Source organism: Brassica rapa, chromosome A07 (genome assembly GCF_000309985.2).
Source record: "Brassica rapa cultivar Chiifu-401-42 chromosome A07, CAAS_Brap_v3.01, whole genome shotgun sequence".
Classification (NCBI taxonomy): Eukaryota; Viridiplantae; Streptophyta; class Magnoliopsida; order Brassicales; family Brassicaceae; genus Brassica; species Brassica rapa.
This window is the reverse complement of record NC_024801.2, coordinates 21,189,227-21,207,003: the sequence shown is the minus strand read 5'-3', so window position 1 is coordinate 21,207,003 and position 17,777 is coordinate 21,189,227. Positions and strand designations below refer to the sequence as shown.

Sequence of the window (17,777 nt, the reverse complement as noted above, 5' to 3'; positions counted from 1 at the left end):
AATGGTTGATTTTAAAAATTGGACCCTTAATTTTAAAAAATTTCAGAATTTAAGACTCTAAAGCAATAAAAAATTTTGGTGAAAAGGTGAGGACCCTGTGTTTTTGCACCTTGGACACTACCCAAAACCGGTACTGGATCACATGAAGTAGGTCTGTGATAATAGGGAAATTACATCGTTTTTCGCGTTAGGAAGGCGACAAGTGGCACAACCGCTCCTGAACCCTATCACGTGTTGTTAAAGTTTTAACAAAAAGCCTTGAGTTTCTATAAATATATAATGTTTTTTTTAAATATAAGAAAATGAGTCTAATATTATTCTATATGAAAATATTTATGTTTTCATAATAAATTTATTAACAAGGAAATTTTTTCTATTAAAAAAGAAGTACCATTTTATCTACTATTTAGAAGTCTACTAAGACCATTTCATTAATCACATAATATGACATAATAATTAATAGAAATATTAATAATAAATTAATTTTAACTATAGATTTGAATTTTATTTTCAGTTATAACAAAATCTGTTGAAAAAAATTTAACAAAATCTACTAAATTTTTAAATAGTTTTTATTAAATATGCATTAATTAATTTCGTAATTAAGTAATATAATGCTTTCATTTAAGTAAATTATCATCTACCACTAAAACGGGTTCAAATTTGTTAATCATGTCAGATTTTTTTAATACAAATGAAGTTATTAACGTATGTTAAAAATTTATTTATACAGCTATATATTTTCAAAAATCATATGTTGAAGAATATTTTTTATTTGATTATTTCAAATTATAAAAACTCGAAAATGTAATAAAAAAGGTAAAATGTATAAAACAAACCCCTACATTAATAAAGTAATAAGAAACCTAAATAATAAAATTAAAGAGTTATAAAATACATAACACTAAGATATAAATTGTATATTTAAATTTGTATAATAATATCAAAATTAAATATTTATAAAATGAAAATATAGTATTACTTATAATAAGTTTACTAAAAAATTTAAAAACATAAATGTAACTTTGGCTTTGGCGCCTACACTAATTTTAAAAACATAAAATGTTTTCATGGCTTTGGCGGCAACACTAATTTTACCACAATAGATTCCTCACCTTGTTGATGAATACTTCAACGATGTAGAACCAAAATCTGCTCCAAAGGGAATCAAAAGAGAGTGATGCGAATAATCCAATAAGTATTGTCACATAGGTTGCAGCAGAACTCCAGTAGAAAGATACCATGTCGACTTGACCATCATCGTCCTTCACTAGTTCATTATCTGATTCTGGAGAGGTAACATTGTTGCAGATTGTGTTGGTTGGTTGTCCACAGAGAAGAAGATTGCCTAAGTAGCTTAGTGTTTCAAACGTGTTAAACTGTTTTCCCTGTGGAATGGCTCCCGATAAGTTGTTGTATGAGACGTTGAAAACCGCTAAACTGTTTAGCTCTGTTAGCTGTGGTGGGATCCGACCATGTAATCTGTTGAAAGAAAGATCAAGGCTTTCCAAATTCCTTATACCTGAGAAAGTCGCTGGTACCACTCCTGATAAGTAGTTGTGAGAAAGGTTGAGAGCTCGTAGTCTCAGAAGATCTCCAAGCTCTGATGGGATCTCACCGGTGAGCTCATTTTCCGAGAGATCAAGTCCATACAAGTAGTTTAGAATTCCTCCTCTGTAGGCATCATACCGATGTTTTGTTGCAAATTCAATATCATATTGAGTGTCTGACAGGTAGGGCATTCTAAAAGGATCTGAAATATACACTGACATTTTCAAACTCAAATAGCTAAAAGAATCTGTGGAAGTGGAGTCACCAGGAGCAACGACAGCAACGCCGAAACTATAGCCGTATGGTGCATCCTCTTTCCCTAGACCAAGTGATGTGTTGCTAAGACATGAAGGTATAGACCCATTTAATCTGTTGTTAGCTAGATCAAGTAGGTGGATGTTGCTTAGGCCACACAGCTGGCGAGGAATACGGCCTGTTAAATTATTACCCCGGAGAAGAAGGATGTTTGTAGTTTGGGTGTTGATGAACTCTGGAATATTCCCTGACAATCTGTTGTTTCTGAGATCAAGTACTACCACATTCGCTAGCAATGTGTCTGGTATATGCCCTGATAAGTTGTTGTCTTGCAGGTATAACACCACCGGAGTCCTGAAACTTACTTCTTGAGGTAAGCCTCCAGATAATCTGTTTCCAGAGAGATCCAACAGCCGAAGGCTGAAAATGTTGAACAAGGAAGGAGGTATTTCACCTTCCAACACATTGTTTGAGAGCTGTAATGCGCCTAGGAACTGGTTTTCTCCAATCCAGCTTGGGATACCACCTGTGAGGTTGTTGTACGAAACATCTAGCATATACAAAGAACTCAATCTCCTCAAACCTTGACCTATTGTTCCATTGAAGTGATTGTTATCCATGGACAGCTGAGATACACGAGTGAGGTTTGTTGATTCTGGGAACACCTCTCCACTTAGTTTGTTATGTGAAAGCTTCAAGATTGACAAGGAATAACAACCCTCTACGAAACTTCTTGGTAGCTTCCCGCCAAAACTGTTGTGAGATATATCAAGATTATTAATACTCTTCATGTTACCTAGAGAAGATGGCATGCTTCCTTGAAAACCGTTATCTGAGATATTTAGAGACAGTAGATGAGGAAGTATCCACCCAATATTCTCAGGTAATAGATGGTTGAATTTATTAACCGACAGATCCAGGAACAGCAGATTATGTGCTGATCTTGGCAGCTGAAAGCTTGTCAAATAGTTATTCCGCAGAAGCAACACGTCGAGTTTTGTATTGTTTGCCAACAGCCAGGATGGAAACTGTCCAGATATGTTGTTGTCGGAGAGATCAACCTGGCGCAAATCCTTTTGGTGTAAGAGAAAATGAGGAACCTTCACCAAGTTGCAAGATCGTAATGCAATAGCATTTAACTGAAATTTCGGCTTCCAAGAACCTTCTGAAACCACTTGGAATGAGTTGGATCTTGAATTAACTCCAAACACCTTAAGCATTGAGAGATTGGCAAGGGAATCAAGAGAGAAGAAGCCTTCAAAATTGTTATCGAACAATGAGAAGTACTCAAGGGATTCAAGGTTAGCGAGAGAAGATGGTAGCTTCCCACTCATTTGGTTCGAGGAGAGATCAAGAACTCGAAGTCCAGTCAAGCCAGTTAAACATAAGGGAAATTCACCTACAAGATTGTTTTGACTGATATCGAGCTCTTGTAGATTCTTCAGTTTGCAAATCCCTACGGTAATCAAATGCAAAACATTAATTCACAAAATCAAAAGTGAATTCACAACTTTTAATGGAAAAGTTAAAGATATGAACTGACTTGCCTTGCAATTCCATTGAGCCAGAAAATCCATTACCACTTAAATCCAAAAATTTCAGCTTCACCATGGCAGAAAGCTCTGTGACAATACAAAACCACACAAAGGTAGACACCTTTACTAACGTACATGGTTATCGAAAACATGATGCAAACCATATAAAAATGTTATATGCAGCCGTTAAGAAAAAAATGTACACAGGTCTTATTTCCAATTTTTTCAAATTTATAAGTTCTTAAAGGGTTTCCAGCAAACATAAGATGAAAGAAGCTATGCTAGTTACAAATTAAAAACAAACCTTTAGCAGGAAAAGGACTATTCATGTTGTTTCCCTGAAGAAGTAGAGTTGTAAGAGATGTAGCAGCATTAAGAAAATGAAAGACGCTGCTGTTGAATTTATTTGACGAGAGATCCAGAATCTCCAGGTTTCTTAATCTACTGAGGCTTTTATAACCTTCCACACCATCAAAGAAACCGCCAAATTTGGACTCTGATAAGTCTAGAATTTGGACTTCTTCAAAGGGATGCAGCAAAGAAAGATTTAGGAGAGAACTCTCTTTGAGGTTCAGTCCACGAGTGGAAAGCTTGAGTACCCGTCCGCTTGTAGAATTGCACTTAACACGCTCCCATTGACAGCAGTCGCTCGTGGTGTCATTGGTCCAAGAAGGGAGAACAGGTTCGGATTGCCCTTCTTCAGTAGTTGAGATCAAGAATATTTTGAGGTCCAACAAAGCGTTCCTTTCTTTCAAAATACAGCTTTTGTATCCATGCAGCTGCCCCAACAATAGTATCATCACCCATATCAAGTATTGTTTTAAGAAAAGTTTTCCTTCCATTGCAAATAAGATTTTTTTTTTTTAAAAAAGCAAATGAAAATGAACTTCAATGTTGGTTCAATGCAAACACCTCTACGGTTATAAGAATTCAACAAGAAAGGGTAGAAAAGGTCAAAGTCTCTGTTTATGAAATGACTTGAAAGTCATGAGACATACGTAAATGAGTGATCGCTATCGTTTACTTTGAATGTTATGGTAAGACAAGTCAAGGTCTTTGCAGAAAACACTCATAACAAATATGATAATGATATTTAAAAAAAAAAAAAACTGGTTGCTAGAAAAGTTTTTGTTGTTGTTCAAAATGTCTTCCCAGAAGTTTTTGGTAGACTTAATACAGCGAAATTATTCAATAAATGATGTTGAAAAGCCTATAAGGGTCATGGAATTGATGATGTGGTTCTTGCTTTAGTATACAAAAAAATAATCGGGATTTAATCCGTAAATCACTATATTCGGATCCCATGATCTGATCCATTCCATAATAGATGCGAACGCACATGGCCAATAATATCAGGGAGGTCCAGCAATTTCGCAACTTATGCAACAGTGGATTGTGAATAAATTATTCTTCAACTTTAAAACATGAAGTTGAGATTGTTTCATGCATTATATTGTTCAGCGAAAAATACAGTAACAGTTCAGAGGAACCACCAAACTAGTTTTAAGCAGGGGCGGATGCAGGAGTGTATTTAGGTGGGGGCACATACATTATATCAATTTTTCAGTTGGGGGCATTTTATAAACACCATAGGAATTACTGAAAGAAATTATAAAATGAGACGGGGGCACGTGACCCCGTACGTTTGGCTGTACGTCCGCCCCTGGTTTTAAGATACATTTGATGAATTACATTATTCAATGAATTACATTATGTCAAGTATTTTCCCAAAGGAAAAAAAAAGTATTTTCCCAAAGACATCTTCCCCTCCATTATAAATTTGATAACACAAGCAAATGAAGAAGAATCCAAAATGACTGTAAATAGCAGAGTTGTATGTTTAGAAAAGTCAAAAGTTACTTTAAATGAGACCACTAAAAGTCATGTGACATTCGTAGGCCGTAGCGTGAGCGATCACTACCCTACAAGTCGAGTTAAGATCATGTTTTGCATATTATAGTAACCAGATAAGTTTCAAGGAAAGAAAATAAACGAGAGACGTCTCTTTTTCATATTGAACTATTTCTTGGTGTTAAGACATCTCAACAAAAACCATTGAAATAATATAAGAATATTTCACTTTTTCTTTCTTGTTGAACCGTAGCCTAACTAGATTTGAGTCGAAGCCCAGCGGTCAGGGATGATGTGGCTCTCTAGGATTGTTTGCATTACTACGTCTCCGTCACGGGCGATGGCATGACAAAGGGTATTATCACCAAGGCCACTACATCTGGTGTAACCTACCTAAGTGATACATCGATTCAGCGAACACCAAAATACAGAGGGGGATTTAAAACCTACCAAGTTGCACAAGATTGTGTATTAATTTCTAGTCAAAATGCTCTGTGCGCAACTGTAAATGGCATAAATATAAAAGATTATTAAAAAATTATATATAACAAATGGGGAATTTTCTTTAATTTACTTTTAACATTTTTTTTATGTGTACTCTTTCTACTTCGAGAAGATTGTTTCACGCAAAAGTCCATGTATTGCAGTAGATATGTAGTGAATACATAAGATCACACATTATGTTCTGGTGTTGTTACACAAAGCAGCTTTTTGAAGAACAGCCATAAATAGGGATAAACGAAGGAACAAGCACAGTAAAATATTGATACAATAAACATTACCACAACCAACTCCTCGCTTTGTAGATGAAAGCATCAACGCTGTAGAACCAAAATCTGCTCCAAGGAGAATCGAAAGAGAAAGACGCAAATATTCCAATGAGTATGGTCACATAGGCTGCAACAAGACTCCAGTAGAAAGATTCCATATCGATTGTGGATTCATCCTCTTCCAGTCCATCATCTGCTTCTTGAAAGTTATTGCAGCTTATGTTGGTTGGTTTCCCACAGAGAAGGGGATTACCTAAGTAGCTTTGTGTATCGAAGGTGTTAAACTGTCTCCCCAGTGGAATGGCTCCTACTAAGTTGTTGTATGATACATTGAAGACCTCTAGGCTGCTCAGCTCGGCTAGTTGTGGTGGGATCCGACCTTGTAATCTGTTGTAAGAGAGATCAAGGCTTTCCATATTCTTCAGACCTGAAAAGCTTTCTGGTATACCACCTGATAAGTTGTTGTGAGAAAGATTTAAAGCATGAAACTCCTTAAGACCTCCAAGCTCTACTGGAATCTTACCGCTCAGCTCATTTTCCGAGAGATCCATACCAATCATATATCCTAGGTTTCCACCCATGTAGGCCTCAAATCTACCTTTTGTTGCAAATTCTAGTTTTGTTTGGGTGCTAACATCATATTCATCTGTTGTAAACTGATCCAGTATAAGCAGAGATTTGAAATATGTACCTACATCTCGTGTGGAAATGGAGTCCCTGTCCAGATAAGAAAGTTGTGATAATCCAAGTGAATCAATGCCAAAATCATAAATTGGCGGATACACTTTTCTCAAATCAGATGATATATTGCTTAGACATGAAGGTATTGAACCACTCAATCTATTGTTAGCAAGATCTAGAAGGCCAACACTTGTTAGGGCACATAACTGGCTAGGAATCTGCCCTGTTAAATTATTCCCACGCAAAAGAAGAAAACTGGTTCTTTGGCTGCTGATAAACTCTGGAATGTTCCCAGAAAATCTGTTATTGCTCAGATCAAGTAGAGAAACATTTAACAGCAATGTATTTGGAATATCTCCCGATAAATTATTGTTTTGCAGCAATAACACTACTGAAGTTCCAGAATTAACGTGTGGAGGTATGGCCCCAAATAAAGAGTTTGCAGAGAGGTCAAGTAGCCTAATACTGGATATGCTGACCAACGAGATAGGTATCTCACCTTCCAGTGAGTTGTTTGAAAGCAGTAGCGAAAATAACGTTGGGAGTTCGCTGATCCAGCTTGGAATAACACCGGTTAGATTGTTATTTGAAATGTCAAGCAGTAACAGGTTTATCAGCCTCCTTAAACCATGCCCAATCCGTCCTGTGAAATGATTGTTATCCAGAAACAACACATTGACACCAGTAAAGTTGACTGATTCTTGAAAAATCTCGCCACTTAGTTTGTTGTATGAAAGCTTCAAGATTACCAAGGAATAACAACCCTCTAGTAAAGCTCTAGGTAACTTCCCGTGGAAACTGTTGTGAGATAGATCCAGATGTTCAATACTCCTCATGTTGCCCAGTGAAGATGGCAGATTTCCTTCAAACTCGTTCTTCGATATATTCATATAAGATAAATGAGGAAGTATCCACCCAATGTTCTCAGGAAGGAAGCCACTGAGTTTATTAACAGACAAATCCAACCAATGCAGATTATGATGAGATTCAGGAAGTTGAAAGCTCGTAAAGAAATTATTCTGTAGATGCATATTTTCGAATTGTTCACCAACAACCAAGAAGGGAAAACTTGAGTAATTTTATTGTCAGAAAGATCAACATGACGCAAATCCTTCTGGTGTAGGAGAAAATGAGGAACCTTCTTCAAGTTGCATGATGGTAGTGCAATAACATTCAGCTGAAATTTTGGCTTCCAGGAACTTCCAGACTCCACCTGGAGTGAGTTGCCTTTTGAATCAAGTCTGAACACTCTAAGCTTTGAGAGGTTGGCGAGTAAACCAAGTGAGAAGGAGCCTTTGAAGCTGTTATTAGACAGCGACATGTACTCGAGGGATTCAAGGTTACGGATAGCAGATGGTAGCTTCTCATTTAGTTGGTTAGATGAGAGATCAAGAACTCGAAGTCCATTGAAGCTAAGTAAACATAAGGGAAACTGACCTACAAGTTTGTTTTGACTGAGATTGAGCTCCTCCAAAATTTTCAGTTCGCAAATACCTACGGTAATCGAACGCAAAACGTTTATTCACATGAGTATATTCATTATCATCATTAGAGTTAATTCATAGGTCGAAGATCTATGACTTGCCTTGCAGTTCCACTAATGTAGAAAATTCGTTACCATGTAGATCCAAAGCTTTCAGATTCCTCAGAGCATGTAAATCTGCCACAAAGCCGCACAAATGAAAACTCCTTTAAATAATAGCCGAAAGATTGTACTAGACAGCCGTTAAATCGAATTTACACCCTAGAGAAGAAGGAAACATGAATGCAAAAGCTACCTCCCAGTGGTATGGAATTGTTAAATCTGTTTTCACTTAGGTCCAGTAGTTCCAAGTTCGTCAAATCTTTGAGTTCTGAAATAGAGTTTACCAAATAGAAGAATGATACAAACTGAGTTTAAGAGGTACAGAAAAAATTAAAACACTAATTTTTAGAAGAAGAAAATACATCATCAAGAAATACACCGTGCTAGATATATACAAATGGAAAAGAAACATACCTTTAGCAGGAAATAGGCCATCCATGTTGTTCGAAGGAAGTAACAGAGTTCTAAGCGATGTAGCGGCATTAATAAATGGAAATATGCTGTTGTTGAATGCATTTCTAGAGAGATCCAGACTCTCCAAGTTTCTTAATCTCCTTAGGCTTTTATAACCTGCAAACGAGAATTCTTGCTAACCTTATAAAGATAACATATCTCGCTCCAATCACACTACGTAAATTAATTTTAAAAAATTTTGGAAGCCATATGCAAATGTTTCACTTGGTTATGCCCAGGAGGGTCCTGCTCCATTTACACTATGTACATGGAAAGGTAAAGTAAGTGACCGTCCTATATATGGGATTGCAACATACAGCATGGGACACAAACGTCAAAGAAAATCTCAGTAGCATAAGGTATTAACTTTCATAATTTGGTGGTTAGTTCTTTGTTGCTAGAGATCTCTATTATAGAGGTAAAAATGCTCCAATGTATGCATGTATAATAGAGTTCCTCTATTTTAGAGGAAAATATAGAGGAAAGTTATTTTTTACCTCTATATTTAGAGGTGAAAATAACATATCTCTATATTTTCTCTTATAAATAGAGAAACTCTATTATAGAGGCATACATTGGAGCATTTTCACCTCTATAATAAAGTTTCTCTATTTTAGGGGAAAATATAGAGATAGAAATAAGGGTGGGTTGGAGATGGTCTAAGACGTAGTCCATCTAGATTCTTTAGAGAAGCATAACGCTAACGGAGGGAAAAAAATCAAAGTTCCAACGCAAATAAAAAAAAATTAAAATTATCCACTATGAAAATTCTGGTATACCTTCCACATCATCAAACAAACCACTGAATCCTAACGAGGATAAGTCCAGAATTTGAATTTCTTCAAAGGGATGCAGCAAAGAAAGATTTAGAGAACTCTCTCTGTAGCGCGCCCAACCAATGGAAAGCCTGATAACCCGCCCGCTAGCACGATCGCACTTAACTTTCTCCCACTGGCAGCAATCGCTCTTTGTGACATTAGTCCAAGTTGTTAAAAACTGGTGGGATTCGTTACTTGCGATTGTGTATTTCTTGAGGTCCAACAAAGCCATCCTTTCTTTCTCAATACAACTTATGTATCCATGTAGCTGCCCCAACAATAATATCACCATTATCAAGTATTGACCCAAGAAAAGCTTCCCCTCCATTGCAAGTAAGATATAAAAAAAAAAAAGCAAATGGAAATAATGAAGCAAGAAATGGTTGTGTTTGAAATGTCAGAAGTCCCGTCACATTTAGTGAAGCACTTAAAAGTCATGTGGCATGAGTAAAGTGATGGATCGCTATCGTTTACTTTGAATTGTACGATAAGACAAGTCAATGTTTTGTGGAAAAAAAGAAGCTCATAATGGTGTGAGATATATTTAAAAAAATAGATCCCAAAATCTTTCTTCGTAGTTAACGGACAGGAACCAATTGGGTGGCAGACAAGAAAATCGATTGATCTAAGAGCTTGTCATGATTCTTACAAGTAAGCTTTTCGAACTCCAACTTCTTTTATTTGTTTTTCTGGGTTTCTCACTGTTCGATTATTCTCCATCTGATAGTATGCTTTTATTACACCTCATTAACTTGTGGATGGAGTTTGCAAAACTTGATCCTTGCCCTTTGAGTTTCCCCTGTTCATCCATAAAAAAAATGAGTAGCAAAATGAAAAGAGGAAGTACAAGTTTGGGTCTTTAGAAACTAGGCTTATATCTTATCCTATTGATTCTGTGGTTGGGTTTCCTATTGATCAGTTTTTCCCTTTTGTTTCTGCTGACATAACTGTTAAAGAAAATAAAAATCAAGAATAACAAGGGAGTTTGATAAAAAAAAAAGAAGTGGTTATTGTTCATCTTACAGGATGCTTACCATTGATATGGCTCTTTCTGCTTACTGCCTGTGCTGGAAGGACATTATACCCACTCCCTGGTAAAGGAGGCAAAAGTGCTAAGTTGCCCATTCAGACTTTGCGTCCTTATAACATTGCACACAGAGGTTCCAATGGAGAGATCCCTGAAGAAACTGCTGCTGCATACTTGGTAGACCATTGACATTTCCTTGAGTCAATCTCTCTCTCTATCTATCTCTTTCATTTGATTATCTGGCTGGCATGGCTGATGGCTGTCTCTAGTTTGCTTTTTGAAGTGAATGCTTATAAGCAATTTTATCTGTCTTTTTGTCAGAGAGCAATTGAAGAGGGTGCAGACTTCATAGAAACAGATGTCTTATCATCCAAAGATGGTGTGCTTATCTGTTTCCATGATTACACCCTTGACGAAACAACCAATGTTGCCAGCCACAAGGAGTTTGCTGATCGTAATAGGACTTATGAGGTCCAAGGATCCAACAAGACTGGCTTTTTCACTTGTACGTTCCCTTCCCATGCTTCTTCTTTTGTTTCTTTATACCAATGAGTTTTTCTCAGCATAAATATGCATCTAATAACGCTTCAAGTGGGTTTACTTGAACTTGGTCTATTCTCTAACGACTTTGATTGCTTACAGTTGATTTTACACTCAAGGAATTAAAGAAACTAAGGACAAAACAGAGATTTTCTTTCCGGGACCAGCAATACAACGGTTAGCTAAGCCTTTCTTTGCTGTCTTTTAACTGTTGGAAGAAACAAAAACAATTCCTGGTACATGAAATATCTAACCCTGTCCATCTCTTGCTTGTTTTGTAGGAAAGTACCCTATCATTACATTTGAAGAATTCATTACCATTGCTCAGGATGCTCCTCGAGTTGTCGGAATATATCCTGAGATTAAGAATCCAGTTTTAGTGAACCAGCATGTGAGTCACAATCCTAGAAGCTTGACTTCTACTTTACTGCAGAAATCATGTGATAACTTTCTTTGGCTTTTTATTGAAACATCTACTTTTGCTCTAATTAGTGGTAAATTACTTGCAGGTCAAGTGGCCTGGTGGTAAGAGATTTGAAGATAAAGTGGTGGAGACACTTAAAAAGTATGGATATGGAGGCTCATATTTGTCCAAGAAATGGTTGAAAAGACCATTGTTTATTCAGTCATTTGCGCCATCTTCACTCGTGTACATATCAAACTTGATAGACTCGCCAAAAGTGTTACTAATAGACGATGTTACCATTCTAACAGAAGACACTAACCAGGTCCATCCTCTGCTCTTCTTCTTACAACTGAATGTTCTTATGATTTTGCTTTGCTAGAGTGATCAATCTTTCCTGCATTCTAGACATATGCGGAGATCACATCAGATGTGTATTTCAATTACATTAAGCAATATGTTGTCGGTATCGGACCTTGGAAGGACACAGTTGTTCAAGTAAGCAACAATTACACGCAAGCCCCCACAGATCTGGTTAAAAGAGCTCATGTGCATAATCTACAGGTCGGTTTTAAAACCTTCCCCAGAGATTAAAGGTCTGTAACATGTTACTAACTTTGGCGTTATAAAACTCAGGTGCATCCATACACGTACAGGAATGAAAACGAGTTCCTACACTTAAACTTCAGCCAAGATCCATATAAGGAATACGAGTACTGGATCAATGAGATTGGAGTCGATGGACTCTTCACCGACTTCACGGGTAGCCTCCATAACTATCAAGAATGGACATCTCCATTGTCTGAAACTTCCAAGTCTCCAAGACAGCTCTTGGGTCAAATTGCTTCATTAGTCCTCCCTTATACAAAGGCTTGAAATACCACAGAGGAGTTTTGAAGATCAAATGTGTTTGCTTACTTCACAAGATTATACATAAAAGGCAAAACAACTTTGTAAATCTTGGAGCATACTTCTATTATACCAAAAAGAAGGAAACAGTTTCTCTAAATAACTTAAGAGACAGTACACAAATCAAACTCAGTCCCCTCAAAAGATCTTAGACACAGAAAGTTGTGCGGCAAGGGAAGCAAGATAACCATTTAGGGGTGCGGTTAGAGGCATGATCGCTTCTGCTTTAGGAGTAAGAGGTTTATGATCGAATGCAAGAGACACCAGATGTGATTGCAACATGCAACATGTCACACACACAGAAAAGTACCGCAATGGAATTGACACAACAATGTATATACCATCATTGGACCAGTTTAGAGATAACTGATCTTAATCAATGTAATTTAGGGTGACAAACTTCTCATCATGCGGTTAAAATCATCGACAACACTAAGCCAAGCTCTTCTCCACGGAGAATCACAAGAGAGTGAAGCTATGGTCACATAGCCTACAACAAAACTCATTCGGAAAGATTCCATGAAGACTGCATCTTCAACTCCAACTTCTGAAGCATTGATATTTGATACTACAACTTCTACCTGTGGGTTTTCCACATAAATGAGGATTCCCAATGTAGCTGCTTCCATGACACCAGATAGATTGTTGTAAGAGACATTGAAGACAGCAAGACTTCTCATCTCTGTCAGTTGTGATGGGATTCGGCCTTGTAACCTGTTGAAAGAAAGGTCAAGGCTCTCTATGTTCTCTAGTCCGGAAAAACTTTCCGGCAGGGCACTGAAAAATTAAAAATCAAGTTTTCCTGCCAAAAAATGTTTTGCCCCCCTCTTTAAAACCAAAAATCGAATATTCCCATTCAAACTACAAAATCAAGTTTTTTCGTAAAAACAGAAAAATTGAGTTTTCCAGCAAAAACCACAAAATCTAGTTTTCCAGCCAAAACATCAAAATCGAGTTTTTTTTGCCAAAATAAAAATTTATTTTTTCTGCTAAAACCATAAAATCAAATTTTCCATCAAAACTATAAAAACGAACTTTTAAGTTATGCCGGGAAAACTTGATCTTGCGGTTTTAGCGGAGAAACTCAATATTGTGATTTTTTCCGAAAAACCTGACTTTTTTGTTTTTGGCGGGCTATTCTTTTTTTTTTTGGAACACCACTTTCATTAAAAAAAAAAACTTAAAGTCTACAAGAGTTCATAGAACTACAAACATAAAACCATACAACACAAACGATATATTTAGAGAAACCTCTAAGATAAAGAGACAGCGAATTCATAGCAAAGCTTGAATGCGTCAAAATCACGGCAGTGCCGGAAGGTTGAAATTTAGTCACATTGAAAAGTGACGTTGATATCCAATCCGCACCTCGGAATATCGTCGAAACGAGATCCGCTGCATCTTCAGGCCCCGAACGGACCGCTCCACAAGATAGCAAGACGGTTATAGACTTGGAAATACACCTTCGCACATGGGCAGAAGGGGAAACACTTCTTCGAGAGAAGGCAGGTGATGATGATGATGGTGATGAGTATGGTGATGAAGATGACAACGAGCCCAGTGAACCCACCGGTAAAAAGATAATTAGTGTTCTCTTCAGGAAAGAGAGGTATGACATTGTAAGCATATTGGTTTCGGTAAACAACCCGATGAACCCATCGGAATTCTTTAGCAAACTGGCCAAGTAGACCAGCCTACCCCATAAACAAATGGGCTTTGAAACTATGCTGTGAGACTGAATGAAATTTAGAAGGCTCACCAGGCCCAATCTACAAGCAAATAGGCCCATCTCACAGGCTTGAGCGATGCTGTTCCGTTGACGTTGACAGGAGCTTGGGTCGCCGGAAAGGGAGCAGCGACGGTTGAGCGGAACAGATGAGGGGGTGAGTGTTGGTGCTGATCTCCGGTCTTCTGAAATCAATCTAAGTCGCCGCGGAGAGGCTCGTCGGAGCAGATCTCCTCCTCGATGAGACAACAAACAAGCATACACCATAACTAGCGGGGACGGCGGTAGATCTGAACGGTGCTTCATAAATCTAGGGTTTTGAGACGTGACTACCTCGAAGGTTAAGGCTTTTCCGGCTGTTCAACCAGAGTTGCAGTTGCAGAGCATTGGTGAGTCACGGTGGTTGTGGCTGACAGTAACAGAGGAAAAGTGGGGAACCCCCCAGAAAATAACGACTCCGGTGGAAAGCGATCCGAAAGGCTTAACCACGTCGTCCCTGCTCACCTTGAGAGACGGTCTCAACGGAGAACCGTCGACGGCGTGAGAGACGATGAGAGCACGAACAGGAGCGATGACGATGAAACGGGAGCTGATTCTTACAGATCTGAGCCCAACAAGACACATAACGGTAAGCGTGAGGCGGTGAGCCGAAGAGGAAACCGAGAACATAGACCGGGAGCCCCCGGAAAACGAAACAGTCACAATGTTCTCCGACCAAGACAAGGAGACGGACGAAACCAGAGAGCTTGAACGGATAGAAGATAAGAGGAGAGAGAGACGTAGAGTTTGAGAGGGCCGACGCCGGCGAGCCATGACTCCACCGGCGTCGGAGAGGGGACGAGCAAACGGCGCCTCGATAACTGGGCCTGGGAGAGTCTTTGCTAGGGCGAACTAAGCTCTTTTTTTTTTTTTTTTTTTTGGCGGGCTATTCAATTTTTCATTTTTAGCAGGAAAAACTCGGGTCTACGGAAAACTCTGGTTTGCGGTTTTGACAGTTGGATTAAAGACTGTGCTATACACGATATAGATATTTAGCTACTTCCCAGAACGGCACTATAATCTTTTGATGCAAGGGAAGTAGGGGTGTTCAATCCGGATATCGGTTCGATTTAAGTTCGTTTTTTTTTTGTTTTCGGTATTTCGGTTAGTAAAATATAACTACAAATAAATGAGAAATAGTTATACATGGTGAAAAAGATTACAGATATACCTTCCATATTATTAAACAAGGCACTGAAAGCAAACTTGGATAGTCCAGACTTTGAACCTCTTCAAAGGGATGCAACAAAGAAAGACAAGGAGACTTTGAGGTACAAATCACCAAAGGCAATCTTGGTCCCCTAAAATGTTAAATGTATATTTCTATATTTCTTTGTGTCAGCCACCGCCACCAACTTGTCTGAATTATATTCTACTAATATTGGACTGATATTTTGATTACAAAAATAGATCTCAGAATCTTTTTTTCTACTTAAATAATCGGACATGAACCAATTGAGTCACAGACAAGACCAAAGCAATCCGATTGATCTAAGAGATCTTCATGATTCTTACAAGTAAACTTCTCAACCTCAACCTTTTTATATGTTTTGTGGGTTTCTCATTGTTCTATTAGTCTCCATCTGATAGTATGCGTGTAATGCAACTTGTTTTACTTTTTTTCCTGCAAAATCAAAGAGAAGTTTGGGTTTTCTTACTAAAAAGGAAAAGAGAAGCAAGAATAACAATGGAGTTTGATATAAGAAGTGGTTATTGTTCATCTCTACAGAATGCTTGCCATTAATATGGCTATCTCTGCTTACTGTCTGTGCTGGAAGGACACCATACCCACTCCCTGGTGTAGGAGCCAAAGGCGGTAAGCTACCGATTCAGACTTCACGTCCTTATAACATCGCACACAGAGGTTCCAATGGAGAGATCCCTGAAGAAACTGCAGCTGCATACTTGGTACACCATTGACATTTCCTTATCAATATCTCTCTCTCTCTTTGATTTTACTATCTTGGCATATTACTGCCATGGCTATCTTTAGTTTGTTTTGTTGAAGTGAATCTTCTTATTTGGACAGAGAGCAATTGAAGAGGGTACAGACTTCATAGAAACAGATGTCTTATCAACCAAAGATGGTGCGCTTATCTGTTTCCATGATGTCATCCTTGACGAAACAACCAATGTTGCGAGCCACAAAGAGTTTTTTGATCGTAAGAGAACATACGAGGTTCAAGGATTCAACATCACTGGCTTTTTCACTTGTACGTTCCCATGATTCCTTCTTTTATTGTTTATACCTGAGTGGATGCATCCCAATAGGTTCTCTTTGATTTGCTTACAGTTGATTTTACTCTCAAAGAACTAAAGAAACTAAGGACAAAGCAGAGATACTCTTTTCGAGACCAGCAATACAATGGTTAGCTAGCCTTTTGTTCCTGGATTAATCTGGATGAGGAAACAAAAACAATGGTACAAGAAACATCTAACCCTGCAGATCTCTTGTTTGTTTTTGCAGGAAAATACCCTATCATTACATTTGAAGAGTTCATTACCATTGCTCGGGATGCTCCTCGAGTCGTCGGTATATATCCTGAGATTAAGAATCCAGTTCTAATGAACCAACATGTGAGTCACAATCCTACAAGCTTGACTTCTACATTTACTGCAGAACTTTCTTTGCCTTTTATCTCCCTTGAAACCTCTAGCTTTGCTTCTAATCAACTATTATATATTCGCAGGTCAAATGGCCTGGTGGTAAGAGATTTGAGGATAAAGTGGTGGAGACACTTAAAAAATATGGATATGGAGGCTCATATTTGTCCAAGAAGTGGTTGAAAAGACCATTGTTTATACAATCATTTGCTCCATCTTCACTTGTGTACATAACAAAATTGACAGACTCGCCGAAAGTGTTACTAATAGACGATGTTACCGTGCTAACAGAAGACACTAACCAGGTCCATCCTCTGCTCTTCTTAGTTGTTTGCTTCTCCTGAAAGTTCTTTTTCTTTTGCTTAAGTGATTGATCAATTTTTTCGTGCAAATTCTAGACTTACGCAGAGATCACATCAGATGTGTATTTCAATTACATTAAGCAATATGTTGTCGGAATTGGACCTTGGAAGGACACAGTTGTTCCAGTAAATAACAATTACATACAAGCTCCCACAGATTTGGTCAAAAGAGCTCATGCGCATAACCTACAGGTCTGTTTCAAATCTCCCCCTAAGATTGAGTGTCTGGTTGGTGAAACATGTTGCTAAATTCTTGAACATGTTCTTGGCGATATAAAACTCAGGTGCATCCTTATACGTACAGGAATGAAAACGAATTCTTACACCTAAACTTCAGCCAAGATCCATATAAGGAATATGAGTACTGGATCAATGAGATTGGTGTTGATGGACTCTTCACCGACTTCACTGGTAGCCTCCATAACTACCAAGAATGGACGTCTCCATTGTCAGAAACTTCCAAGTCTCCAAGACAGCTCTTGAGTCAAATTGCTTCATTGGTCCTCCCTTATGCAAAGGCTTGAAATACCAATGTTTTCCATTGTATTTTACATCATTCTTAACAAATAAGAAACAGAAGAGTCTTAAAGATCAAATGTGTTTTCTTACTTCACAAGATTATACATAAAAGCCAGAAAAAAAACTATGTAAATCTTGGAACATACTTC

The 17,777-nt window shown here is 37.9% G+C and overlaps 3 protein-coding genes and 1 pseudogene across 6 annotated transcripts; 2 read left to right on the top strand and 2 right to left on the bottom strand.

Annotated features, from left to right (window-relative positions):
• Positions 1 to 90: 90 nt before the first annotated feature.
• LOC103830717 (receptor-like protein 15) lies at positions 91 to 9,881 on the bottom strand. Of its 3 annotated transcripts, XM_033275272.1 has the most exons (5): positions 9,461 to 9,881; positions 3,646 to 3,801; positions 3,354 to 3,428; positions 1,116 to 3,262; positions 91 to 224 (listed from the first exon to the last, which is right to left on the bottom strand). In XM_033275272.1, exons 1-5 carry the CDS (start codon positions 9,825 to 9,827, stop codon positions 171 to 173), a joined length of 2,799 nt encoding a protein of 932 aa, XP_033131163.1. In that variant the 5' UTR covers positions 9,828 to 9,881; the 3' UTR covers positions 91 to 170. The 3 variants fall into 3 exon arrangements, with proteins under 3 accessions (XP_033131163.1, XP_009104779.1, XP_033131164.1); XM_009106531.3 differs by lacking the exon at positions 9,461 to 9,881 and having other exon boundaries at positions 3,646 to 5,611; XM_033275273.1 differs by lacking the exons at positions 91 to 224; positions 9,461 to 9,881 and adding an exon at positions 3,547 to 3,581 and having other exon boundaries at positions 979 to 3,262; positions 3,315 to 3,462; positions 3,646 to 5,611.
• Positions 5,855 to 9,462, bottom strand: LOC103830714 (annotated as a pseudogene).
• Positions 9,882 to 9,932: 51 nt separating the features above from the next.
• On the top strand, positions 9,933 to 12,486 carry LOC103830715 (glycerophosphodiester phosphodiesterase GDPD5). Its single transcript, XM_009106530.3, has 8 exons — positions 9,933 to 10,150; positions 10,525 to 10,703; positions 10,848 to 11,031; positions 11,169 to 11,243; positions 11,348 to 11,457; positions 11,576 to 11,794; positions 11,878 to 12,033; positions 12,106 to 12,486. Exons 1-8 carry the CDS (start codon positions 10,138 to 10,140, stop codon positions 12,343 to 12,345), a joined length of 1,176 nt encoding a protein of 391 aa, XP_009104778.1. The 5' UTR covers positions 9,933 to 10,137; the 3' UTR covers positions 12,346 to 12,486.
• A 3,067-nt stretch (positions 12,487 to 15,553) lies between these two features.
• Positions 15,554 to 17,777, top strand: LOC103830713 (glycerophosphodiester phosphodiesterase GDPD5). 2 transcript variants are annotated; one of them, XM_033275279.1, is made up of 9 exons: positions 15,554 to 15,660; positions 15,873 to 16,051; positions 16,173 to 16,356; positions 16,437 to 16,511; positions 16,611 to 16,720; positions 16,834 to 17,052; positions 17,146 to 17,301; positions 17,394 to 17,640; positions 17,684 to 17,777. In XM_033275279.1, the coding sequence occupies exons 1-8, from the start codon at positions 15,648 to 15,650 to the stop codon at positions 17,631 to 17,633; spliced, it is 1,176 nt and encodes a 391-aa protein (XP_033131170.1). In that variant the 5' UTR covers positions 15,554 to 15,647; the 3' UTR covers positions 17,634 to 17,640; positions 17,684 to 17,777. The 2 variants fall into 2 exon arrangements, with proteins under 2 accessions (XP_033131170.1, XP_033131169.1); XM_033275278.1 differs by having other exon boundaries at positions 17,394 to 17,717.

Excerpts from the sequence above, each read along its gene's own strand:
- LOC103830715 (XM_009106530.3), top strand. Across the intron at positions 11,458-11,575 it reads CAGTTTTAGTGAACCAGCAT|GTCAAGTGGCCTGGTGGTAA; the intron begins GTGAGTCACAAT and ends AATTACTTGCAG. Across the intron at positions 11,795-11,877 it reads TAACAGAAGACACTAACCAG|ACATATGCGGAGATCACATC; the intron begins GTCCATCCTCTG and ends CCTGCATTCTAG.
- LOC103830717 (XM_033275273.1), bottom strand. The coding sequence starts at position 4,183 with ATGGAAGGAAAACTTTTCTTAAAACAATACTTGATATGGGTGATGATA. Across the intron at positions 3,582-3,645 it reads TAGTCCTTTTCCTGCTAAAG|AACTTATAAATTTGAAAAAA; the intron begins GTTTGTTTTTAA and ends AAACCCTTTAAG. Across the intron at positions 3,463-3,546 it reads AAAAATTGGAAATAAGACCT|GTGTCTACCTTTGTGTGGTT; the intron begins GTGTACATTTTT and ends ACGTTAGTAAAG.
- LOC103830713 (XM_033275279.1), top strand. Across the intron at positions 16,052-16,172 it reads AAACTGCAGCTGCATACTTG|AGAGCAATTGAAGAGGGTAC; the intron begins GTACACCATTGA and ends TTATTTGGACAG. Across the intron at positions 17,053-17,145 it reads TAACAGAAGACACTAACCAG|ACTTACGCAGAGATCACATC; the intron begins GTCCATCCTCTG and ends TGCAAATTCTAG.